The sequence below is a fragment of the Leucoraja erinacea genome, chromosome 30 (genome assembly GCF_028641065.1).
Source record: "Leucoraja erinacea ecotype New England chromosome 30, Leri_hhj_1, whole genome shotgun sequence".
Classification (NCBI taxonomy): Eukaryota; Metazoa; Chordata; class Chondrichthyes; order Rajiformes; family Rajidae; genus Leucoraja; species Leucoraja erinaceus.
Window position 1 is genome coordinate 21332764 of NC_073406.1, and position 28000 is coordinate 21360763.

The window sequence follows — 28000 nt, forward strand, 5'->3', positions numbered from 1 at the left end:
GTCTTGCCAATGCCCTTTATAAATGGAGCATAATCTACTTAATTTTGTATTCAGTAACCTAATTGGGTAACTGCAACACAAAGTAGTACTAAACCGTATTGACTTGGTAGGTCCAAGTTGCATCCCTGGACTATGCAATGAGGTGGGGTGCACCTAAAATAATAATAATATATTTTATTGTCATTGCACATAAGTGCAACGAGATTTGGTATGCAGCTTCCATCCGATGTCATAACTTAAACAACTAATAAAATTTAGATTTGGATACCCTGAGAACATGGTTTATAAAAACAGTCAAAACAGTCTAAAGTGCAAATGTGTCTGTGTGACCCGACCATCCGAGGGAGACAGTCCATGGGAGTGGGGGGCACTCAGCAGGGCCGGTTCAGAACAGCTATAGTTCTGGGAATGAAGCTGTTCTTGAGTCTGGAGGTGTGGGCGTAGAAGGCCTTGTAACGTCTGCCGGAAGGTAGGAGTTCGAACAGTCCATTACAAGGGTGTGAGCAGTCTTTATGGAGGCTGACGGCCTTCCTGAGGCAACGTGTGTGGTAGATGCCCTCCAAGGCTGGTAGCTGTGTCCCAATAATCTTCTGATAGATAGAGAGGAGAGAGGGATTTAAATTGAAACTGGAGAATTTAATGTTCATACCATTGGGTTACAAGCCAAGCTAGGTGGTGAGGTGGAAGGTTGTTGGGTGGGAGAAAGAATAATGGGTAACTTGAAGGATTTATTTTTGCAGTACTTTTATTTCTGCTGGTCTTCTTAGCCGTAAAATAAATGGTCAATGCCTGGTTGTAGAATTTTAGTAGTAATATATTAAACCATATTGTTTAAAAAAAAAAAAAAAAAATTAAAAAAAATGTACTGTTTAATCCTCATTTTATGGCAACAAAAATGTAAGCAGTCATGAATTCATTGGCAAGAGTGAACTACTTTCAAATGTTTCTAGGTTTTTCATGGGAATATCATAAAACAAAAAATGTTGATCCACATAAGATGTTAGAACAGTCGACCCAAGGCTTGTTCAAAGACGTATAGGAATGAACTGCAGATGCTGGCTTATCGCGAAGATAGACACAAAATGCTGGTGTAACTCAGTGGGACAGGCAGCATCTCTGGAGAGAAGGAATGGGTGATGTTTTGGGTCGAGACCCTTCTTCAGACTACTAGGTTTTCAGAAATCATTTAAAGGGAGATGGAGAAGTTTAGTGAGGGAATTTCCAAAATTAGAAGGATAGAAGCGGAATGCTTCTATGGTTCTAATGATTATGTTTTGAGAGGATGAAGAGATTAAAATCAGGAGCACGCGATTTTGGAGGGACATTGGAGGTGGGGAGGGCTAGACATTGGATATATTTGAAAGCAAAGATGAGAATTTAAAATAGCGGCATTGCTTAATGAGTCGCTTTATCAGCAAGTACAGGTGAATGGGGGAATGCCTCAATGGCAGAATGAAGATGTTAAAGCAGGTATATTAAGAAGGTATTAAGTGTGGTGGTAACAAGGCATGGGCAAGTTTTTAGTGACAGATGGGGGGAGTTAAGAATGATATGGCTGACGTTTATTTCTTCAACAACTTAACTAAGCTTGCGAGAAATGGAGGAAGTGTGCAGAAGTATGTAGGTGTTCTTCCCATCCTGCTTCCTGTAAAGACTATCCCCATCTCCCAATTCCTCCGTCTGCACCGCATCTGTGCCCAGGATGAGGTTTTCGATACTGGATCATTGGAGATGTCCTCATTCTTTAGGAAACGGGGGTTCCCCCTTTCCATTATAGTTGAGGCTCCTACTAGATATTCCAGAGCTCTGCTCTTGCTCCCCCACCCGTCATTTGCAACAAGGACAGAGTCCCCCTTGTCTTCTCCTTCCACCCCATTAGCTGTCGCATACAGCATATAATCATCCAACATTTTTGCCACCTCCAACGGGATCCCACTACTGGCCATATCATCCTATCTCCACCCCTTTCTGCTTTCCGCAGAGACCATTCCCTCCGCAACTCCCCGGTCAACTCATCCCCACCCAAACCACCCCTTCCCCAGGTGCTTTCCCCTGCAACTGCAGGAGATGCAACACCTTTACCTCATCTGTTCCTTTACCTACTCTCCTACCCTTGTCCCCCGCACTAAGATCATCTCGCAGAGAAGGATCCCAGCCTAACCCTCCCTATTCTCTCCTATTCTGCAAGAAAAACCTACATTGAAGACTCAAACTCGCGATCATCGCAGGCTTGGCGATCGTTTAGCTGAACACCTCCGGTCAGTCCGCCTTAACCTACCTGATCTCCTGGTTGCTCAGCACTTTAACTCCCCCTCCCATTCACAATCTGACCTTTCTGTCCTGGGCCTCCTCCATTGTCACTCCCTTATCTCTGTATCTCCCCCTCCCCTGACTCTGTCTGAAGAAGGGTCTCGACCTGAAACGTCAGCCATTCCTTCTCTCCTGAGATCCTGCCTGTCCTGCTGAGTTACTCCAGCATTTTGTGTCTACCTAAGCTTGCGAGAAGACAGATGCAGTTGCCTGTTGTGGAAATGAACTTCATTTTGTTGCTGTTGACAAAAGATGGACTAATATGAAAAGTCCAAGAAAAGATAATTGGGGAATACGAAGGATTGTAGTAAATATGTATAGAAAGTAGCTACTGCTGTGATTCTGTGACTGGTTGTTTCTCACAATCCTCCAGAGTTATAATTTTAGGAAACAAGCCATTTCTTAAAGATAGTTTTTATTCATTGCCATTGCAGAAAAATGTCTAATCCTATGAAACCTGGCTAACTCAATGTAAATCTCTCAAAGTCTAAGTGATTTCAGCGTTAGGCAGTGATTAGGGCGGAAAAAGATAGTGAGACATAGCCAAGGATGTTTGGAAGTTTGCCAGATTGTAAATCTTTAATTTATTTGTAATGTTCTTCCCACAAAGGTTTTCAAATTTGCATGGAATATTCCAACAATGGTGTAATTAATATTTTGGGTAAATTTAAAAGCAATCAATTTTTTGCTTTTCAAATCAAATGGTAGACCTTGTTAGGACCACAAGATATAATTGACTATATTTTGGAAACCCGAATTTGAACATTTCATACTGTTGGATTTGCTCTGGTATTTAAATCCCAAATCAATTGAATTTAGTCTTGATTGCTTTTCATACTACTGCAGTTACTAATTGCCATGTGTGTTATCATATCTTAGAGTAAATATCAAATCAGTTAATGTATTTTTAATCATTTTAGTAATTATTCTGCTCGTAAGCTAGTGAATGTTCTACAATTGAATGGGGAGTAATGTACATCAGAGAAACCTCAACTTTGGAAAAACTCATTTAGCTTGTGTGAAATCTAGCTCCCTCAAATGTCAAAATGTCACATTTTCAAATAAAAGGAAAACAATAACTTTGGTATCTAATCTTTTACTTTAAATTCATTTATATATTTTCTGTAAGAAAAATTACTTATCACATTTAGATTTTTTAAATTATTGTTTACTGCCTGTTGAAAATCTCTAAGCTGGTTGGCTGCGGGGAAGGGCACAACGAGGCATACAAACAGTGAAGTTAATCAGGGGGCAGGCGAGTCTAGTCAGAAAGCTAGGGTGGGGGAGGGATGGTGAGAGGGAAGGAAGGGTTACTTGAAGTTGGAGAAATCAATATTTAGTCCCTCTCCCCTGACTCTCGGTCTGAAGAAGGGTCTCGACCCGAAACGTCACCCATTTCTTCCCTCCAGAGATGCTGCATGTCCCGCTGAGTGTCTTGCCAGTTTTGTGTCTAGCCAGTTTAAATGTTGTATGCTAGAGGGGATGTCTGATGGCAACTAATATCTGCAATGGGGAAAGCCATGCCAGAGCCAACTGTAGCTTCTGGGACAGTCTTCTTTAATGTTTGTGGTGAGCACAGTTCTTCTGACTGGAAATGCTCACAGTAATTTTATGTTTTGGTAGATATACACACTCTTTAAATGTTCACCAACCTCCAGATTGTTTATCTTGAGCTTCATTAACTAGAAAAAAATCAATTGACAGATCCTTCATTAGATGAGCAATATAATTAAGATCCTTAATGCATTTTGTGCCTCTTTGTTTAATTGTAACTTTGGCTTAATGGCAGCCCACATTAGTACAATTTTTAATCCTATTGTTAATATTTAAGCATCTGTAACTCTACCTCGGATTCTATAATGGTGTGGTATAAAATTACACAATATTGTAAAGGATTTATCATCACTGAAATAGATTGTGATCTTTATTGCATTGGTTTGCATTGGATTTTTTCTGTACATAAAGTGACCACACTTTTTCCAAAATCTCAACTATGACTTTTTCAGGGAGTCTAAAGTACCTTTAAACATGTCCTGGCATGGAAATAAACACACATGCAATAACTTTCCCCATTAAGATTTGGACTGTTCTTGCCATCCCCTTGTAGGACCAATGTGGAGGCTTTGGAGAGGGTGCAAAAGTAGTTTATCAGAGCGTAGATTTGACGACTGGTTCATCAAACATTTGCGCTTGGTTCGTCAAGATTTACTGGATCTCCTAGTTGCTAACCATTTAAACTACTTCCCATACCCATATTGACCTTTCTGTCCCGGGTCTCTTCCATTGCTGGATTGAGGCCACATGCAAACTGTAGGATCGGCACCGTTTGGTTGGATCACAGTCCAACGGTCTGAACATTGAATTCTCCAATTTTAAGTAACCTCAAACAACCCCCCACCCCCCTCCTCTGTGCCCCATCTGTACTCGCGCCTATTTCTCCCCTCCATTTACATTCCTTCCTCTGGCTTCAGAATTGGCAACTTTTCAATCCTTTTGTCTCGTACATTTTCATTTCTTGCCTTTGTTCAACCATCTGCCTATCAAAACCCCTTCTTGCTTGTGTTCACCCATTACCTACCTACGTTTTGTCTTTCTCCCCCTCTCTTCCACCTTTTTTCCCTTCAACCTCCCCTCCCCCCTCAAAACCTTTTAAAGACAACTATCCTATCCACTTCCACCACCACCCTTTGCAGTATGTTCCAGGACCTACTACTTCTAGTGTGCATGTGTAAAAATACAAACAACAACTTGCCCTGCAGATCATCTTTAAACTTCCACTTCCCCATCTCATTCTAAAGCTATATTGCAAAGTTGATTGATGAGGGCAGGGCAGTGGATGTTGTCTGCATGATTTTAGTATGACGTTTGATAAAGTCCCCATGGTAGGCTGATCCAGAAGGTTAGAATGCATGTGATTAACAGTGGCTTGACTGTATGAATTTGTAACTGGCTTACTGATAGTAGCAATGTTACAAAATTTTGAGATTTAAAAAATCAAGTCTGCAATTTATCCCATAAGATATAGCATAACAATAAGTTTAATTTGACACCTAATTCACTTTCATATCTCAAGTAATAAAACAGTTATGGCCATTTTCATACTCGGAAATTAGCATCTTGTTCCCTATTGATTTTCTATGGACATAACAAAAAAGCTGTGATCGTGTGCAGTCAAAAGCCCATAACCTTCTTAAAAATTAAGAGAACTGAATGAAATTTTCAGTTATCATAGATTGAAGCATTCTGAAACTAATATAAAATAATCTTACTTGGATGACCTGAAATTAAAGCATATAATTAGTTAGTTACCCAATTGTAGCTAATTTCAAACTTCAATCACTAGATCTAAACATCTATCCATTTCTTAATAAATGATTAACATTTTTAAATAGCCCAAGTGTCCAAATAATATTCACAAATAATTCACAATAAAACATGATTTTTAAATCTCATTTACATCAATTTATAGGCCAAATGGAAGGAATTTAGTGTTCATTTGCTGTAAATTAAAGTCAATTTAAATCTGCTTTCTAGTGGGTTCCTGTGAACGCGCTGGTTTAGAACGTTCACATTGCGCTGGATTTGTGCCCTCAAGTGCCCAGAAAAATACTGCGGGATATAAAGAGCCCAAAATGAACTACTCGCTATAGAAAACTTTATATACAGGGTTATTTACAAGCCCCATTTAATGTAAAAATAAGGTACATACCTTTAATTGTTTGCTTTATAAAACCCTGGGGCTGCGAGAGGTTGCGGAGTGAGAGAGTGATTTTTAAACTACTATAAATATTATACAAGGCCATAAAAACTAATAATACCTTTTGCGACGGGGTCTTTCAGCGATTTTCCGTTTATGATTTACTAGGCTGAACATTTTCGATTGGAACAGCCTAGTAAAAATCGCGTTTTAAACCCGCCCCCTCTAAACAGCGCCAAAATCGCGCACACGGGGTAGGGCAGATGCTCAGCCACGATTCAGGTAGGTTTTGTAACATACCTACTGATAGGAAGCCATGGTGCAGCTTCATAAGACTTGCTTAAGAAGGAACTGCAGATGCTGGTTTAAACCGAAGATAGACACAAAAAGCTGGAATAACTCAGCGGGACAGGCAGCATCTCTGGAGAGAAGGAATGGGTGACGTTTCGGGTCGAGACGCTTCTTCAGAAGACCCGACTGTCATATGCTGAGAGAATGGAGTGGCTGAGCTTGCATGCTCTGGAATTTAGGATGAGAGGGGATCTTATTGAAACATATAAGATTATTAAGGGTTTGGACACGGTAGAGGCAGGAAACATGTTCCCGATGTTGGGGAGTCCAGAACCAGGGGCAACAGTTTAACAATAAGGGTTAAGCCATTTAGAACGGAGATGAGGAAACACTTTTTCATACAGTAGTGAGTCTGGAATTCTCTGCCTCCGAGTGGTGGAGGCCGGTTCTCTGGATACTTTCAAGAGAGAGCTAGATAGGGCTCTTGAAGATAGCGGAGTCAGGGGATATGGGGCGAAGGCAGGAACGGGGTACTGATTGTGGATGATCAGCCTTGATCACATTGAATGGCGGTGCTGGCTCGAAGGGCCGAATGTTGCCTGTGTTACTGCAGCTTTTTGTGTCTATCTTCTTTATAACACTTGGGTTAGGCTGCATTTGGAGTATTGTGTGGACTTCTGGTTGCCCCATTACAGGAGGATGTGGAGGCTTTGGAGAGTGTGCAGAGGAGGAATATTAGAATGATGCTTGGATTAGGGTATTGGCTACATGGAGAGTTTTGACAGACTTGGATTGTTTTCCCTGGAACTCTGGAGTTTGAGGCGACCCAATAGAAGCGCATAAAATTATTAGCATTGGGTAGCCAGGCTGGAAATATCTTCATTACGAATACAGTACGAAACTTCACAACTAATTTCCATCCTGCATGCAAATTCACTTGGACCATCTCCGACATCTCCCTACCGTTTCTTGATCTCGCCATCTCCACCACAGGAGATAGATTATCGACCAATAGATAATAGGTGCAGGAGTAGGCCATTTGCCCCTTCGAGCCAGCACCGCCATTCACCGCCATGGCTGATCATCCACCATCAGTACCCTGTTCCTGCCTTCTCCCCATATCCCTTGACTCCGCTATCTTTAAGAGCTCTATCTAACTCTCTTGAAAGCATCCAGAGAATCGGCCTCCAATGCCTTCTGAGGTAGAGAATTCCACAGATTCACAACTCTCTGGGTGAAAGTTTTTCTTCATCTCTGTTCTAAATGGCCTACCCCTTATTCTTAAAATGGGGCCCCTGGTTCTGCACTCCCCCAACATCAGGAACATGTTTCCTGCCTCTTGCGTGTCCAATCCCTTAATCTGATATGTTTCAATAAGATTCCCTCTCATCCTTCTAAATTCCAGTGTATACAAGCCCAGTCGCTCCATTCTTTCAACATAAGAACAGGATGGCAGATATCTGAATGGTGTCAAGTTAGGAAAAGGGGAAGTACAATGAGATCTGGGTGTCCTTGTACATCAGTCACTGAAAGCAAGCATGCATGCAGTGAAGAAAGCTGATGGCATGGTGACCTTCATAACAAGGGGAGTTGAGTGTCGGAGCAAAGTCGTCCTTCTGCAGTTTTACAGGGTCGTCCTTCTGCAGTAATGCCAGTCCAGCCATTAGGATTAACATCATGGAGCTACGCTGCACTCTCAATAGCAAGAATGTCCTTCCTCAAATTCCTCCAGCTTGCGTTTGACCTCACTCTGACAGTGGACAAATTGCACACAATACTCTAGGTGCGGTCTCACCAGGGCCCTGTAAAACTCCAGATGCATCCAGGTAAAACTTTTTTTGCCCTCAACAAAACCCCCACAATCTTCCTGCAATGTCTCCCTGTTTTTAAGAACATTTTTTAACCCTACTAAAAACGAATTCTCATTTCCCATGCTGCTTTAACCAGCCGTTCACCACATGTCTAATATCATTTTTGTGTCTCAGTACCCGATTTTATATGAAACTTGGAATACAGTGATGCTAAAGACACTATGTAAATGTTGATTATTTGCTCCATAATTTTGCCTGCTGGCATTTATGGGAAAGGCATTTAATGATGAAGATCTTGTTTCTCAGTTTCTTTGATTATTGGCTTGTGCACGCTCCACGTTTGTATTGGAACTGCGGAGCATTTGTCATATCAGCAGAATTTCAAAGTTCTCTTTTGAGCAGTAACATTTTCTCACTGACAGATCCGCAGAAGACGTCTTGCACGACTAGCTGGCGGACCAACGTCGCAGCCCACCACGCCGTTAACTTCCCCACAGCGAGAAAATCCACCAGGCGTGTCTGCAGCAACACCAGGGATGTCTCAAAACCTGGGCCTGAGTGTACATAGTGTGACTCCTGCCACATCACCAATTGGAGCAACAGGTAAGGAGAATGAGGTGGTTTGAACTAATTGAATTAAAATGAGAATATTGTAACTTTTTCCACAAGGTTTAGTCTTGTGATGTTAATTACTTAAACACAATACATTATAATTATTTTTCCTGTAACTTTTTGTCCAATGTACTGGAAAACACTTTTGCGTGCTATCAGGCAAATCATACCATCCAAGAGTACAACAGGTAATGCTAAAGGGGAAATGGTACAGAATATAGTGTTACAGCCACAGAGAGAGTGCAGATTTTAAAAAGTGCAAGTGGATGGATTGGGAGATCATGAACTCAGTTGGCTTATAAGAGGTCCATTTTAATCGTCTGATATAACAGCAAGAAAGTTACTCTTTAGTATATTATATGTTTTCAAAGTTTTGTATCTTCTGCCAAATGGAAGAGTGGGGGAAAAGGAATGACCGGGGGTGTTCAAGGCCCTGAAATTGTTGATTACTTTCCGGGTGGGGAGTTGGTTTGTGTGATAGACTGGGCTGTGCACACAGCTCTCTACAATCTCTTGCAGTCTTGGGTAGAGCCAAACCAATTTGTAATGCACTCTGATAGCTGTTAGGTGTAGATTTTAATTTGTGGTCATTAAAGATCTTCATGATCATGACACATGATATCCTTTTGATCTTAAATTATCCTGAATTTAGCTGTATTTAATATTAACATTTTTGGGATCCGATAACTCTGATTAATTTATTGGATCATTAAAACTAGATTTAGCCATATCCATCTTCATAAAATATTAGTTTTCAATTCTACGCTAGAGCCACCCATCCATTACTACAAGCTGTTGCTAAAGTTTCATGTACATTTAAAATCCCCATGCGCTTATGGTTACTGTATCTTCACTGTAATAGTTTAACTAGGTATTGGTGGATGAAGGACATTTTCCCCAAAAGGGCTGCAAGAACTGAAAGGTTAATAATTTCAGTCTATAATTGTCCAGATTTTTGATTTGACAGTTGTTCTTTGAGTTTGTTTTTCTGTGAGATGCCCAGTAAATTGGGTTTGCATTGCTGGAAGGAATCTGGTAGCAATGCTAAATTAAAAAAAATAAAAAAATTGTAATCTACAAAAAAACTACCAGTGGAGTTGCAAGAAATTGCAGATGCTGCAATCTTGAGCAAAATAGTGCTGGTGGAACTTGGATCAGGCAGCATCTGTGGAGGGAATGGACAGGCAACATAACGTGTTGGGTCAGGACTCTCCTTCCATCACAGGGGTCAGACTATTGACCAGTAGCTCTGTTATAGTGACGGGCTGTGGACCGGCACTTTCTGTCCATTCTCCACACAGATGCTGCCTGACCCATTGAGTTCCTCCAGCACTGTGTTTTTGCACAAGTTCATAAGTGACGGGAACAGACTTGGGCCATTCGGCCCATCAAGTCTACTCTGCCATTCAATCATGGCTGATCTATCTTTCCCTCACAACCTTATTCTCCTGCCACCTTCCCATACCCCTGACACCCATACTAATCAACAATCTGTCAATCTCTGCCTTAAAATATCCATTGATGGCCCCCACAGGCTTCTGTGGCAATGAATTTCACAAATTCACCACCCTCTGACTAAAGACATTTCTCTTAATTTCCTTTCCCATCCTTTCATTCAGAGGCTATGGCCTCTAGTTCTAGGCTCCCCCACTAGTGGGAACATCCTCTCCACATTCACTCTAACCAGGCATTTCACTATCTGGTAAGTTTCGATGAGATACCTCATCATCCCACAAAAGTCCAGCGAGTACAGGCCTGGTACTGTCAAACATTGGTCATATGTTAACCCAATCATTCCTGGGATCATTCTCGTAAACCTCCTCTGGACCCTATCCAACAGCAGCACATCCTTCTTGCAATCTGATCAGTGCCTTATAAAGTGCCTTACATCTGTTTTTTATATTCTAGTCCTCTTGGAAATAAATGCCAGCATTGCATTTGCCTTCCTTACTGTCAATTCGACTTGCAATTTAACTTTTTGGGAACCCTGCACTAGCACTCCCAAGTCCCTTTGCACCTCCAATTTCTGAATTATTTCCCCGTTTAGAAAATAGTCTATGCCTTTAATAGTTTACCAACATACATGATTCCATGCTTTGCTATGCTGTATTCCATCTGCCACTTCTTTCCCCACTCTTCAAGTTGGGAGAGTCCTTCTGCAGAGTCTACTCAACCTGACCCTCTACCTATCTTTGTATCATCTGCAAACTTGGCCACAAAGCTTTCATTTCCCTTATCCAAATCATTGATAGACAATGTGAAGAGTAGTGGCCCGACCCCTGTGGAACACCAATTATCACCGGCAGCCAACTAGAAAAAGTGACCTTTATTGCTACTCTGCCTTCTGCTTTCCAGTCAACCGTCTATCCATGTTACTATCTTCCCTCTGATACCATGGGCTATCTTCTTTAGCAGCCTCAGGTGTGGCACCTTATCAGTGTTTCATCAGGGAATTGTTCAAACCACATTTTATTAAGCTACATCAAACAACTTTTGATTTGTTTGTTGTGGAAACTTTGACATTTTCAATACTTTGAGCTGAAAAGCTGGATAATATAGGTCAGTAAAATTTGTTTGTAACTATGAATAAATGATTCTGGTAGCGCTGATTGTCATGTAAATCTAAATGCTTTTAAGCCAGCCTTGAAGTCATGAGCACTGTGTATGTGAATTTTTTAAATAATGTCACAATTAACATGACATTTTGTGGAAATCATTTGGTCAATGAAGTGAGGCCTGCTTGGAGAAAAGGACAAGATGCTGGAGTAACTCAGCGGGTCAGGCTGCATCTCCTGGTGGACATAATTAGATGACGTTTCCCTTCCCGAAATGTTGCCTATCCATGTTCTCCAGAGATGTTGCCTGACAAGTTGAGTTACACTAACACTTTTATTTTTCCAGCATGATATTCCCTTGTGTCTACATTAGGCTTGTTGGATCAATGTTTGTCAATAAAATTTAATTTAACTTCCTTGCAAGAGATATTCTACATTAAAAGATGGGATGTTCAAATAATTGCCTTTTTCTTTTTAGCAATTCTGCTGTTGGCTGGTGCTTTGTGCATCACACATGCTTTCCTCTTTACGAGACAAAATGAAGAGTTGAAGACTGATCGTAATGCATATTATATAATTTATTTTTGGCAATACCCCTGTCTAAATTGGAACAATCTTGAATTTTGGATTGCCCAATACTGTGGTCTTGACTAATTGCTTTGGTGCCTCTAGGTGCCCTGTTTTAGAGACATGGATATCCGTGGCACTAGGAGATGGGTGCTACAGAGATTTTCTGATTGAAGTTTCTACTGTGCTCAGGATTGTGGGGTAAATCTGTCCACTATATTTTGAACAGTTATGAATGATTTGACATGGAATTACAGTAATGAATCAAACTTTGGTTTAAAATGTGAGTCTCCTTGATGGTCTTTCTGTGATCTCCGGAATATCAAGTCCTTGCTGTGTGTCGAGGCCCATTCAGTTCATCTTGCATTAGAATCTTCATGCCTTAAGCCTTGATTCAATATCTTACTTAGGCTGCTTATTCTGTCTGAGCTGATTGATGTGTTAAATCTGGGGGAGCTTCAGCTTCCGTACTCGAGCAACCACCATGATCCCTTGACAACATTTTGACTGTCTGTTTTGGTGGGTTTCATGGTATAAGTGGCACATTAATCATCATTAGTCTAAATCAAATTTAAATTGCTAACTCTGCCACAGATGAAGATGGTAGAATATGCTTGAGCCTTCTCTTGTCCCAGTATTAAGGCATCCCCACAGAAATTGTTTTAAAAACGGTATTTCTTTTCAAACTTAAAATCTTTTGGTAGACACAATGCAGGAGTAATTCAGCGGGACAGGCAGCATCTCTGGGGAGAAGGAATGGGTGACATTTTGGGTAAAGATCCTTCTTCAGACTGAGGTTAGAGTAGGTAAGGGGGGTGGAAAAGTTGAGATGGTTGATGTCACAGTGTGAAAATTGAAGAAGGGTCTGTACTAGATCTGTAGGAAGGAACTGCAGATGCTGGTTTAAACCAAAGATAGACACAGAAAGATGGAGTAACTCAGAGGGACAGGCAGCGTCTCTGTAGAGAAGGAATGGGTGATGTTTCGGGTCGAGACCCTTCTTCAGAATCTAAATTTAAATTAGAATTTAAAATCTTTTGCTTTCCTCTTTTAAAGATAAAACGATTTGTGACTGTTATCTGTTTTCTCAGGTGTTGCACACAGAAGCCAGAGCAGCGAAGGAGTCAGCTCACTCAGTAGTTCCCCATCAAACAGCCTTGAAAACCAGTCTCAGAGTCTTTCCCGATCTCAAAGTATGGATATTGACAGTGTGTCCTGTGAGAAAAGGTACTTAATGTTCAGGTAATGTTCCTGTGTGGTGCTATTATAATTGGACAGCGATGTTTGGAATATTGAAGTCTAAATTCCTAAGTTTTTTTTTGCGGAATTGTATTGCTGATCAACATTCCAACTGCTGTATTTGTTAGAACAGAGGGCCTAATTGAAATAATGAAGTTTGTTGCTGAATGATACATATATAAAGCTGCATTTGTCTATGATTTGAGGTTGTATAGTAATTTGAATAAACACATGTAATGTTGGAGCAAATGGCTGTTATAGTAATGGTACAAGATTTACTATTTAAACAGTTACAAAACACCAAGCTAATTTAGAGACATGTTCTAGTGGAAATTTGTGCAAAATAGGGCTTTTCTAGAACCCATAAAATGTTAAGTGTTTATTCCGGTTTGGCTTTGTAAAAGGTATTGGGTTTCTACTAGTGAAATGGTGTATTGTACGAGTGAAATTGCTGTATTGTGCTGTATTGTTGGTCTAACTGTAGACCAACAATACAATAAAGTTGATGTAAAGTCATAATGTTCAGTAAAGCTCCACTTTAACACTAACATTGCATTTATTTTGGAAAGATTCTAACTCTTGATTACCCAACGATGACCACCTGTTCTATTCAGCTGTTTCATCTTGCGAATGGATTCGGATTTCCTATTGTTTAAGAGTTGCTTTCAATTCAAGTTTTTATTCTGAGCAAACTTGTTGCTTATTAATATTTACTATTTTACTTGAAGCAGCATGTCCCAAGTGGATGTGGACTCCGGAATTGAAAATATGGAAGTTGATGAGGGTGATCGCAGGGAAAAACGGAGCCTGACTGATAAGGTACATCCACTCGAATATGTGCAGATTTTCTTAATTTAATTTAAATTGTCATTCGTAAATCTTCATTAACAGAAGATACCGAGGATAATGATGGAAAATGTGATTGAGGTTGTGCCACAGATCAGCCATGTTTTCTCTGAATGACAGAAAAGTCTTGAAGGGGTGAAATAACCTATTCTGGCCTTGGTGTGGAGATCGAAAGCTGCCAGAGAGTCAGTAATAAATGTTTTGTGTTTAGGAACCGTCTTTGGGGTCAGATGTGTCAGAAGAGCAAGCACTTTCGCTTATCTGTAAAATTTTCCGAGTCTCCTGGAAGGAACACGACCGAGATGTAATTTTCTTGCCTGGTCTGGCTGCAGAGTTTAAACAGAGTGCAAAAGAAGGTGAGAATTAATGACAATAATCGATGGTTTCAAAGTTTAACACAGCCAGTAATCTCAATTAAGAATCAAAAACAAATAATTCTAGAAATATACTCCAGGTCGGGTATTATCCTTTTATTGGAATGCTGCCAACATTTACCATACTGTCAACGGTTGTTGCCTCACAGTGCAGAGACCCTGGTTCAATACCGACCTCGGGTACTGTCTGTGTGGAGTTTGCATGTTCTCCCTCGGACTGTGTGGTATTTCTGTGGGTGCTCCGGTTTCCTCCATAAACCAAAGACCCGCGGGTTTGTAGGTGAATTAGTTTATGTAAATTGTCCCTAGTGCATAGGGAGTGCAATGGTATAGAACTAGTGCCAATAGGTGATAGATGGTCGGCATGGACTCGGTGATCCGAAGGGCCTTGCTCCATGCTGTATCTTTAAACTAAATACTCAGCATGTCCATAATGTTCATGATCAAATGTGTTTATTTGGATTTATATGTATGGACATTCAGTGTTCAATAAACACAGACCAGAAAGTGGATCTCAATTAAAAAATAATTGGAGGGGCAATGTCTCCTCAGCGTGATAATGGGATTAAGAAATTACAAGTAGGTAGATACAATGGGGTGGATGTGAACAGCATAAGGTGAAATAGTGAACCAGCTAAACTGTGAAAGGAGCCCAAAGTACACCATCTCAGAATGGTGGTATTTAGAAATTACGTTGTTAAATTGTTGTATTGAAGTGTAATCTTTGCTTTTAGTTTTTTCAGACTGGAAGGACTTAATTGGCCAGATTCTGATGGAAGTCCTGATGCTGTCCACTCAAATGCCAGAAGACAACCCATTTGCCAGTTTGACTGCTACGTCTCAGCCAATTGCAGCTGCTGCACGGTCACCGGATAGGAGCTTGCCACTTATCCCTTTGTCAAGTCAAGGAACAAGTCCTATGTTTTGTAGTCCGGGTTCTTTTGGCGCCAGTTCTTTATCAAGGTATGTCTGTAACGTCCAGATATTTCCTGCTATTGAATTATTGACTTAAAAGATAAAAATAGTTGAGGTATTTTTCATTTGAATTGAAATATTTGTGATGGACAACACAGGGATAACCAAAAGAAAGTCACTTTTGGTGCTTTCCATGTTGACCATTTTATCTTTAGTTTCTACGACTGACCTCATTTTGTCTTCCAGTTTCATCTACTAGTTAAGTACTCAGCCATAATTAAAGCTGTTATTTTCATAATGATAATTTATTTGCAAGGATTCTACATTTGACGGGTTATAATATGGGGCATTGTCATATTGTGAAACCATGCACTTAGAATTGTTTGATAAAGGCTTTTGAATTTTAATCTCTTGTTTTTTTCCTCTTTGGTATAACCAAAACAAGTCTCTTTTGGCCTTTCCACGTTGATCATTTTATCTTGAGTTCCTATAACTGACTTCAGTAGGCTCTAGTTTTCATCTAATAGCTAAGTACTCAGCTGTAATTAAAAATTACATGGACACGTGGCTGAACTTTTTCTCCAGATTATCAGTACATTAGTGCACTCTGGCTTACTTGAAGATTTGTTTTTGTAGAGTGCGATAATATAGCTAAGTATTCATGACTTACTGCCACCATCCAAATAAAATATTTGTACCAGTTGAATTTAATAATTAGAATAAATTGCATACATAACACATACAGAATAAATCTAAACAGTTATAGGAAAGATATTGTCAAGCTTGAAAGGGTTCAGAAAAGATTTATGAGGATGCTGCCTGGACTAAAGGGTGTGAACTATAGGGAGAGGTTGAGTAGGCTGGGGCTGTATTCCATGGAGCGCAGGAGGATGAGGGGCGATCTTATAGAGGTATACAATCATGAGAGGAATAGATCGGCTAGATGCACAGTGTCTTTTGCCCAGAGTAGGGGAATCGAAGTCCAGAGGACATAGGTTCAAAGTGAAGGGGAAAAGATTTATTAGGAATCTGAGGTAACAATTTCACATGTGGGTGTATGGAACAAGCTGCCAGAGGAGGTAGTTGAGGCCTGGACTATCCTATCGCTTAAGAAACAGGTATATGGATAGGGCAGGTTTGGAGGGATATGGACCAAGCACAGGCAAGTGGGACCAGTGTACCTGGGACATTGTTGGCCGGTGTGGGCGAGTTGGGCCTAAGGGCCTGTTTCCACATTGTCGCTCTATATTGTTAATAAACAATAGCATTCAGGCAAGTCTTGAGGTATGACTTGTTTACTTTTGGAATTAATTAAATTAATTAATTGAATTTTGCAAAACATCTCTCCAGGACATCAGTGGACATTTTAACGTTGTTTTTCTTGATGGTTTGAAACCTAAACATTTTTCAAAACTTGTAGGAACTGCACCAGGCAATTTCTTAGGAAATAGACTTTTTAAAGACAAACAAACATTGTTGATGCTGGTGGGGGAAGTGGAGTGGGAGGGTGAGCATACAGTTAAACAAATTACACACATTTTGGTCGTGTGCTCTTTATTTTCTGAAATTCGACAAACATTCACAGAACATATTTTGTTTATGTTTTGTGAAAAGATTTGTGGGTAGGTAGTTGGTTAATTGTTGCTATAATTGCTGTGATTGTGACCTTGCCTTATCAAGGAAAGACACAAAGATGGAGTGGTCAAGCAGCATCCCTGGGTGTTGCTTGGAGAACATAAACAAGTGACGTTTCGGGTTGGGACCCTTCTTCAGGCTGATGGGTGAACTGGTTGATAATGGGCAAACACTTCTCAGCATGATAGAAAGGTAGAGTTGACGGAGTTCCTGAAAAGGGAAGCTGGTATTACAGAACTTTTGGGGGGGGGGGGTGTGTGATTGGCGATAAATGGTGGTAGAAGGAAGAAACTGACAGTGAACAGACAGTATTAAGGAGCAATTACAAATACTTTTTGTGATGTGTGTGAAAGCTATCAGATGGGTATAAATCACATTTAAATTTGTGTGGTGCGTGTATGATTTTAATTTGTTTCTCCATAAATGATAATTGAATTTCTTTTTCTATTTTGGTCCAATGACTACAGGCCTAAGGGCAAAGAATTAGAGGCTAATGCATTTTTTGAAGTTAATATATTTCATTTTAATTAATTGCAGAGTCTTGTCATTAGATTTTTTAAAATATTATTAAATTTTGCCACCGAATCTTTGACCATGTTTCAGGTTGCATTGTTAGTCTGTAAAGATGCGTGTCTGATGGAGGAATGAGATTGATTTGACACTGCTTTTGCCTGCAGAATCCTTTATTTGCTTCTATAATTAAGGTGGGAGAGTGTTTGGAGGCAATTTGTATTAATGGCTGCAAATTCCATTAATGGCAGAACATAAATTGGAAAGCATAAGCAAAAGATGCTGCACTATTTTATGTGACTAAGCTCATTTAATTTAGTCATGCTGAAACTGTTTTACAAATTCTTTGATATTGTAATACTATCATTTATTATAAAACCATTTATAAAAATAATTGAGCTGATACTGTGCCTGTGTAAAAACACTAATGTACAGGAAAGCACAAATGTGTATATACAACTTTATCATGGTTCTAACATTTTACATGCCTTTTTTTCTTTTCCGTTTTCCTGATTTTTTTTTGTAATTTTTTTTTCCTTTCCCTCTGTCTCAATGTTCTAGTTTGTATGGAACCAGCCCAAGTTCTCGATTCCTGTCAGCCAGCCACACTTCCATGACAGCTGGTCCTACAACCCAGCAGCCTAATTTTATGAGTCCTGCTTCATTGACACCCAGTTCTCCATACCAGCGCACCATTGCTACTAGTCCATCCTCGCCTCAAGTCTGTTCTTCTGGACAACCGTCATTCACAATGATCTGCCCCCCCTTATTCTCTACTTCTCCCAGGCTAAGAAATGTTGGCACCAATGCATTGCCAATCACAACTCTGTCTTCTAGCTCACAAACTGTATCCAGGAGCCCTTCAATCCCAATAAGTTCTCCAAGACAAAGAACCTCCATAATGGGTCCACCATTATTTCCAGTTACTCCGTCTGCATCAACCTCTCGCTCTTCTCCAATGAGCCAGCCACCTTCTAGGTATTGTGTGCTAGAATGTGTGAAAACTTTTGTATTAAGCTTTTAAAAGTTACAATGCTGCAACATTTATTCCAAAGTTTGTCATTTTCGCAGAAGTTAAATACAGTGCCCTCCATAATGTTTGGGACAAAGACCCATCATTTATTTATTTGCCTCTGTGTTCCACAATTTGAGAGTTGTAATAGAAAAAAATCACATGTGGTTAAAGTGCATATTGTCAGATTTTAATGATACAATGATACAATTTATTTGTTGTCATTTGAACCTCATTGAGGTTCAAACGAAATTTGGTTTCTGCAGTCATACACACAAGAAAAAGAACCAAGACACAACACAATTTAAACAAACATCCATCACAGTGAATCCCCTCCTCACTGTGATGGAAGGCAAAGTCTTATCTCTCCCCTGCACTCCTCATTCTCCTCCTGATGTCAGAGTCAAAGCCCCCGGCGGGCGATGGTAAGTGTCCCGCGGCCATTAAAGCCACGCCGGGCGATGCAAAGCCGGGCTCCGGGTCTTGGTGTTGGAGCCCCCCGGCAGTGGCTAGCAAGTCCAGCGGCCATTTAAAGCTGCGCCGGGCGATGTAAGGCCCTGCTCCAGGTACTTTTCAACCCCGCAACTCGGGCGGGAGAAGTCGCCGTTGCGGAAGCCCCGAAAAGCGGTCTCCCACCAGGGACCCGCGGGCTCCCGGTGTTACTGTCCACCAGATCTGTGGCTTGAGCCTCCGAATCTCCAGGGTCGGGCCGTAGCAGCTCGCCACCACAGCTCTTCCCGCTCCGAACTCGGCCAGCTCTGCGATGGTGGGTAAGTCCGCAGGCTCCGCGACTGGAGCACCAGGTCGTTCCGGTTGGGGGCCGCCCATGGTGCTAGGCCCCAACGACAACGGAGACCCGACAAAGAAAAGGTTGGGTTCTCCGTACAGGGAAAAGATTTTAAAGTCCCCTCCCCCGACAACATGAGGACCAAAGTTGTGCCAATGAAAGTCAAAGAAGCCATTATGAGACTGAGAAACAAGAATAAAACTGATCCCAAACATACTGCTAAAACAACAAAGGAGTTTGTCAGCTAAAAAATGGTCAATTCCTGAGTGGCCAAGTCAACCACCCGATCTGAACACAATTGAGCATGCCTATGCTGAAGAGAAAACTGAAGGGGAATAGCCCCCAAAACAAGCACGTTAAAGATGGCTGCAATACAGGCCTGGCAGAGCATCAACAGAGAAGACACCCAGCGACTGGTGATGTCCATGAATCGCAGACTTCAAGCAGTCATTGCATGCAAAGGATATGCAACAAAATACTAAACATGACTACTTTCATTTACATGACATTGCTGTGTTCCAAACATTATGGTGCCCTAAAATGGGGGGACTATGTATAAACACAGCTGCAATTTCTACATGGTGAAACCAAAATGTATAAAAATGGCCTTTATTAAAATCTGACAATGTGCACATTAACCTCATGTGATTTTTTTTTTCTCTATTATAAATCTCAAATTGTGGAGTACAGAGGCAAATAAATGATAGGTCTTTGTCCCAAACATTATGGAGGGCACTGTGTATTTGTTTTGTTATGAGAATTACTTTTATTGTGTCTGGTAATATTAGCCTTTAGGATTAAAGAATTCTAAATTTAAATTTTGTGCCGGTGCAAAGTTTGCTATCTTTAAGGTAGGAATAGTGTAGCAAGCTTGGGACAAAGTAATTGAGCCATGCAATACCTTATGGTTTTCCATAGAAACCAATGGTGGTATTGCATAATATTGCACTACTTCGACCTAGCCATAACATTGTTTTGAGTACTATCCATAATAAAAATATGAAAGTGGATGCTAGGTGTTCATCAGATGAAAGTGTAAGAATGCATCAGGAATTTAACTTCTGTTCTGTAAGAAAAAGATTGACCAAAGAAGGCCATGGTGGTGTTAACTGGATGATGAGAGGTTGTGATTAGTGAGATTACAGGATAGATTTGCAGATGATAAATTAGCAAATTCTTTCAAGACAAGACGAGACGAGACATTTATTGTCACATGTACCAATTGGTACAGTGAAATTTGTGGTCACCATACAGCCATACGAATAAAATAAGGAACACAGAACACGATAGTCTTTAACATAAACATCCCCACACAGCGGTATCAAAGTTTCCCACTGTGATTATTCTACATTGCTATTTTAAATAAGGTCTCTGCTACTCAATATATTTACGTTGCTAAATGGCAAGCAATCATTTGTCAAGGTGCAGTCTTTTGCAGAATTCAGCTTTTTTTCTCTACGTTTAGTTCTTGCGTTCAGTATCCTTGTTCTTTGAAGTTTACAAAAGCTAAAGGGCAGCACTCAATTTATGTGACATTAATTGGATTAGTGTGGTGGTAATTTTGTAATATCTTTTCACTACACGGATAGTCGATGGGCAAAACATTTAGACACTAAGTTTATAGTGGCATTTAATTGTACTGAACAGTTGAAACTCTGGAGGAAAATTAGTTAATCCCCATTGGACAAAGGAAACTAAATTTTGTGGAAAAGTGAATTTTCAAATTAAAATGACTTTGTCACAAGTTCTGACGTTAAAAGTTTATCTTCCTTACTGTGTTTAAGAATATGGATTGGCATTGTGGGGAATAGCTGCACTTAATATGTTAAACACTGTGTTTAATGCCTATACTGAGCTATTCTCGTTGAACAATGGGGCAAGTTGAAGTATTAAGCTCCATTTACACTGTCCCAATCATGTACCTCAGATCTTGAACATCCTCTGGATCAGTGATTCATTTTTTTGACTCGTTATCAGTGACTTTTGTAAGATTCTGGAATGAAATAGCTAGTTTGTGATATAGTTTTGATCCATTAGATACTGGGTTGATTATTGTTTTTGTAGTCTATCAGATTATGTCATTTTTTAATTTCATATACACATATATGATTAGTTTGTTCTCTTTTTTTCATGGCTTGGAGTTTTTGAAAGATACCTTGGGTCACTACCTTGGTAGGACCCAATGGCGTCCTTTATTTAGGATAAGATGTTTCTCATTGACTATTTGTTGTCTGTTTATCCTCAACAGCATTAGGGTCGGTACCTGAGAATTGAGAGAGCTGAATTTCCGCAAATTATGGCACTTAATCTTTTCGATTTTTAATTTGGTAACCTGATTGGTCATTTAAAAAATCTAAAAAACACAAATTTGTGTAAATTCAAGTGATATTTTTCACTCTTTGAATTCTATGTGATAGTTATGATTGCTTGTCCATTAGTTGGAGAACATTTCAAAGTCTACATCAAGATGTCTGAAAAGTTAGTGTTTAGTTGGATTACCCACTTTTAACTTTAAGACTCCATTGTTTAATACTTTGTTCATGTTCATTATCGATTAGTAAAATCTAAAATCATTGCATTTCTTGTTTTGATTTTGTGTCCTTTTCTTCCCTTTATTTTGCTAAATCTCTCTATCTTCGCTTTGGTAGTATATACAACAATCCCTTTTCTCTTCTCCTCTTCGCTCTTTCTGACTTACCGGAGGACAGCAGTGATGATGATGCTGATGATGATGAGGAAGACGATGTTGATTTATCTAGTGTGCAGTTTGGTTCCAGGTATCAGTGGCACAAGGCTGGGGCAGCCTTTACTGTAACAGGCATGAGTGTATGCATTTGGAAGTGCAACTAACAGTGTGTGTTGTCTGCACTTGCAGTAATTTTTATTACCTAGCCTCCTTCACCCTCCTATTCTCCCATTCTCTTCAACTTTCTGGTGTGTAGCAGCTGAGCACTCCTTTTGTTTTAGCTCAGAACAATAGTTGCTGGACCAGGAAATAACCAGGGAGTTAAGTTTGTTATGGCATAACCAAGTAACATAAATCCCTTTATTCTGTTTGTAAGCCTTGGACCATGAAGGGAAGTATTAATTGCAAGTTCCAAATGACCCTTCATCTACTGTTTCTTTTGAAAAAGTGAATTGTTCGCTGTTGTGTTTGCTATCCAGTGACTTGTCACTCTCTATGCCCTACGTAGGTGCTAGAATATATTGTGCTATGTTTGTCTCATTTAAACAAAGGGAAGTATTGCAGTAATGGTGACTCAGATCTGCAACCAACAATTTTGAGGTCTTTTATCAGTTGTTCCATCCAACTAAGAAATAGCTTGTCCGCCACCAATTTTCAGGTCCAGCACCCTTGGTTCCAGGGCCTTTCTTGTTGGACTACCAGAGGTCACAGCCTCCGAGTTGAGTCGAACAATCCGCCTAGGCAGCCGAGGAGCCGAGATACCAACCTGCAAAGTCAGCCTGCAAGTTGGCTACGGGAATGGTTCTGGCTGAGCTGATGTTCCAGAGCCCTGGCAGCAGGGAGCAAGTTCGACCCACTGATCGGCGCGGAAGTCCCGATGAGGTTGAGATTGGCCGCCTTGCCTGCCCTACGCGCCACGCTCGCGGGGGCCTTCCGGGGGGGCGGGGTTTCAAGTGTGCTTTTGTAATTTTGTCTGCATTAAAGGAGGTGCCAAACCGCCAGTTGCCAAAAAATCGATGGTGAACCTGTCTAATGAAACCTTGTACTTCTGTAAAAGGCATCAAATTAATCATAAACATATAAACTTGGTAAATTGGTTTCCTAGTGAACTGAATTTTTGACTGCGTTTTGTCCAATATAAATTTTTTTTTTTTTGTGGTAATAAATTAATATTTTTTATTCAACGGGCTTCTGGAAAAACTCAGCAGGTCAGGCAGCATCTGTGATGGGAAAATGGGCCGACAAAGTATCCAGTTGGGACCCGTCTTCCAACTCGCCCCGTATCCTTTCACAGATGCTGTCTGATCTGCTGAGTTTCTCCAACAGTCTGTATTTTGCTCAAGATTCCAGCATTTGCAGTGTCATGTGTCTCTAAGATTTCTTAATTTCAGGCTGGCTGCAAATATTGCTATGAAAAGAGGAAATCAGTATGTTGGAGTTTAAAGGCTAGCTGGTAATATTTTTAGTGAGTTTCTGCAATGCAGAGATCAGCGACCCTTCATCCGCTGTCTTATTTGGAAGAAGTTAATTGCTCTCGAGTGTATTTTCCCCATTGAGATCTTAGTTGATTACTTTTCCTGTTTGTCGTAAGAGGAACTCCAAGTGACAACGGTTCCATCGAGATGCAAGCAAGTGTCATTCATTGCTTCAGAAAAACATGGGGAATGATGGTCAAAGTGCATAATTGCTACGCTTTAATAACCCAAATTTCATTAAATCAACCATACAACGTTTAAATTGTGTTTTTTTCTGGTGCAAGAAGCTTACAAGAACGTGCAACACAGGAAAAAGCCCTTTGACCATCCATGACACCAAAATAAACTAACCCCCATCTGCCTGCACATGATTCGTATTCCTCCATTCTCTACATACCAGCCTTCACTGCCCTATTTACTAGTGTTACCAGTTTAGGGAACTGTTTTGCAACACATGATCTCTATGTACTTCAGTGCTCCTGAAGATCCTGCCGTACACTTTCTCCTTGAGTTCGATCTCCTGAAGTGTAGCACCTCCTCCTTGTCTGGATTAAACTTCATTTGCCAATGCTCCAGCCATATCTTAAACTGATCTCTACGCTGCTATATCATTTTGACAACCTGCTTCTCTATCTACAACCCTACTAATATGACATCTGCCAAGTTGCTAATCAAGTACTAAGGCAATTTAATTTTGTTTAAATAAATCCAGCAAGTTTGATATGCAGGGATTTACAGTACTAAACTGCAAGTAGATTTGTTGCAGTTGACCAATTTGGGTAACAGTACTTCTGATTTTTGAAGTTGGGATGTATTATCTTAGGATGTCCTTCTAATGTGAAATGAATGGTGACAAAGTTTGAATTAATGCTGCAAGCTGCCTCTCAGTGTGTGCTCACTCGTGTTTTAAACTAATCGTTGAAACCCCAACACTGTTGCTTCTGTTGGTCAAAGCGTTTTTATTCCACTATAGTTCATTAAACACTTGTTTTGATACTGTGCCTATGGATAGCTTGCATTGAAAAGTTGGTCCTTCATAATTGCAGACAGTTGCATGTTAACTAACTTGATTTCTTTTAAGGCTGTCGTAAAAATATAACTGTTTGTATTTCCTGACTGTCACCTGTCCATGACATTCCTTTGGAACAAACAATTTGACTGGTTAAGCATCAATCTTTTTACTCTGACCAGGAATGATTTTTTCATTTTTTTAATTTTTTAAAAGAAGCTTTATTCTTTTCCACCTCCCAAAACCATTTCCTTCCCAACATGACAAATGCTTTCATCTATGTTCCCCTATGTAGAAGTGAGTTTCTCACCTGTGTTTTCGATCCACAACTGGAGTCCAGATTTTAATACCAATAGGCTTGTTAACAACATGTATGTGGCGTCTATTTAGATTTCTTCAAGATGTCCAGAATTGAAATGATCAAAGCAGCATTTCTACACTTGGTTTGCAATGCATGAACACGCATCACCGCTACCATTGAATAGACTACTTGATAATATGTGGATTTTTGTCTTTTTTCCTCATCTCTTATCACAGTGTGGGCACAATTGGCACTTGTTCAGAGTCTGGCAGCGATCGTTTCACAATTGAAGCGTGTAAGGAGACGGAGATGTTGAACTACCTCATAGAGTGCTTTGACAGAGTTGGAATAGAAGAGCGGAAAGCTCCAAAGGTAAACTACTTGGTGTTTCTTTGAACCAGCTGCGGAAATATCCCAAAACGTAGCAAGGTGAAGCATGAAACAAGGCAGGTCTGAAGAAAAGTCTTTCTCTCCAGAGATGCTGCCCGGCCCACTGTGTTACTCCAGCAATTAGCCTATCTTCACACAAAGACAATCTGACTTACCGCTTTCATAGACCAAGTAGGATCTATAGCAATCAACTGTAATTGTTTAATCTCTAGGTAATTATGTGCAAACTCAATTGAGCAAAATGCAATGTTATTTCTACACTTGCACAGCCATCTCTCTCATAGCAATCTTCTTCATTCCTTGCCTCATCCCTACAAATGATCACTATCCTACACACATACACACTAGGGGCAACATACACCAAGCCAATTTACCTACAAACCTGTACATCTTTGGAGTGTGGGAGGAAACTGAAGATCTCGGAGAAAACCCACACTGTCACCTGGAGAACGTACACACTCCATACAGGCAGCACCTGCAGTCAGGCTTGAACCCGGGTCTCCGGCGCTGTAAGGCAGCAATTCTACCTGCACCACTGTCGGTTGTTGTCGCAGCTCACATTGTAGCCCCTGGTGACTGCTTTCTTCAGGCCACCGACAGGGCATGCTGCTGGCCAGCTTCCTGCTGGCCCGTTGCTTTGTTCAGTCCAACCTTTGCCCGAGTTACTCTAGCACTTAGTGTATTAAGCAGCTTCTGCAATTCTTTGTTTCATCTACGTACAATGATAATGCTGTACTCGGTGTTAGCAGACAATCACCAATGACAGACACCTTTTCCCATCCCATAACCTGTTATAATCCAGAGTTTGCCATATTTGTTTGAGAGGGTGGAACAAAAGAAGCATAACTGATGTCTGAAATGTTGACTAGTCATGGTCAGAGAGCTAGACGGCATGGGAAGCAGGCCCTTCAGCCCACTTTGTCCATGCTAACAAGATTGGCATATTGGGCTAGTCCATTTGCCTGCATCTCGCCCAAATCCCTCCAAACCTTTCCTATCCATATCTGTCCAAATGTATTTTACAGATCAAATTGAACTCTCTTAACATTAAAAAAAAATGTTTAGAATACATAGGATTTAAATTCAACTGGCAGAGCAGATTTTGATTTTAATAAGTATGGATTTGTCTTCCATGTGGTTGTTGTGCTCTTGAGATTACATTCGTTAATTGAGTCAGATAGTCTAATTGAAATGAAAAGATCTTCAAACCGCTTGTCTGTTTCGTTTAATTGACGCTCTTTATCGGCTACCTGCAGAGGTTGATCGTTTTGGCTTTTTTAAAGTCATTGTGGAACAAAAGCCAGAATGCATGTCAAGCAATATGCAGGAACTGAATTGTAGGGACCTGCAGATAGTCGAGTGGCCAAAAGCAATATTTCATGTCATTAACTGAAATTATTTCCATAACCTGTGCCAATTTATTGCAGGTTTTCACATTGCAGCAGAATGACACATTTTCTAAAGAGAAAGTTCATTTTTAAGTATTTGTTTTAAATTGCCGACTGATTAGTTAAACAGACGATGACACTAGCAAGGCTTTTCAATGAACCCATGATGGCAGCTGATATTTGAAACATTGGAACACTGTAGGTGACTTCAAAAAGCAACTGGTGACTAAAAATACATTTCAAATCAGTAAACATGTTGACTGCATCCAGTTTAAAGCTTGTTTTTTAATTAGTTGCACAATCCAATGTGTAGTGGACAACTTGCTTCATTTTTTTTATCACATCAAAAGAAATATCAGGCTTGCCACATGACTGCCCTACCTCATGCTTCTGAGAAATTCCTAATGAATGTACTGGCGGTGAAAATAAAGGAAGCAGGATTTGTCAACTTGTTTTTCAGTGATTTTTGTTGTGGGAGCAGCTATTGAACATTTGTCATTTTAAACTTTGGAGATACAGCTCGGAAATGGACCCTTCAGCCCACCGAGTCCGCACTGACCAGCGATCACCCAATATGCCAGCACTATCTGACACACTAGGGACAATTTACAATTTTACCAAAGCCAATTAACCTGCAAACCAGCACGTCTTTGGATTGTGGGAGGAAACCGGAGCACCCCGAGAAAACCCACGGGTCACAGGGAACACGTACAAACTCCATTCAGACAGCACCTGCAGCCAGGATCGCACCCGGGTCTCTGGCACTGTAAGGCAGCAGCTCTTCTGTTATGGCACTGTCCTGTCCTTCAACTGGAGTCTTTCTGAGCATATAATATTGTATCTTTTCAAATGTTCTTACACTTGAACAGCTGCATGTTTAGATGTAACCAAGCATTTCTTGAATGTTTTCAGATGTGCAATCAACCATGTGTCAGTCAGCTGCTCAGCAACATCCGATCCCAGTGTATTTCCCATGCTGCTCTCGTGTTGCAAGGATCCCTCACACAGCCGAGGTGGGTTGGTTACTTGCTCACATTGTAAACGGTCTTCAGTTTCTTTGGCTCGGTCAAGGGATTGGGTGTGTGGGATTCTTGGCAATCTGGGGGGAGCAAATCATTGGATAGCATGGTATTTTGCTATTACACTTGTCATTTAGATGCCTGGACTAATGAAACCGAAACAAGTTCATATGCCATCACAACTTTGTGGAATTTAAACTTTGTTTCTAGGGATGATTAGTAAGGGTGCTATTAGTAAGTTCTTGATTAGTAAGGGTGTCAAGAGTTATGGGGGAAAGGCAGGAGAATGGGGTTGAGAGGGCATTTGAATGGCATAGACTCAATGGGTCGAATGGCCTAATTCTTCTCCTATGACCTAGTCTAGTAGTGGCTAGACTAACTTAAAGATACAGAATGAAAAAGGTCTTCCGGCCCACACAGTCCATGCCGACCATCAATCACTGTTTACACTAGTTCTGTTTTCCCATTTTCTCATCCACTTGGGGCAATTTAGAGACCAATTAACCTGCAAATACATTTTTGTGATTAGAGAACAAACCCATTTGGTCACACAATCTCCACACAGACATTC

General features: G+C 40.5%; 1 protein-coding gene across 4 annotated transcripts in view; it reads left to right on the plus strand.

The window, feature by feature from the left end:
* Positions 1-28000, plus strand: part of ube4b (ubiquitination factor E4B, UFD2 homolog (S. cerevisiae)) — a 78592-nt gene that overhangs the window by 11525 nt on the left and 39067 nt on the right. The window contains exons 2-8 of one of the 4 annotated variants that reach the window (XM_055659641.1): positions 8532-8712; positions 12935-13085; positions 13811-13901; positions 14140-14284; positions 15037-15265; positions 24869-25004; positions 27323-27423. In XM_055659641.1, coding sequence (XP_055515616.1) covers positions 8532-8712; positions 12935-13085; positions 13811-13901; positions 14140-14284; positions 15037-15265; positions 24869-25004; positions 27323-27423 — 1034 coding nt within the window. The remainder of the gene's footprint in view (positions 1-8531; positions 8713-12934; positions 13086-13810; positions 13902-14139; positions 14285-15036; positions 15266-24868; positions 25005-27322; positions 27424-28000) is intronic. The other 3 variants (XM_055659642.1, XM_055659644.1, XM_055659645.1) reach the window with 3 other exon arrangements.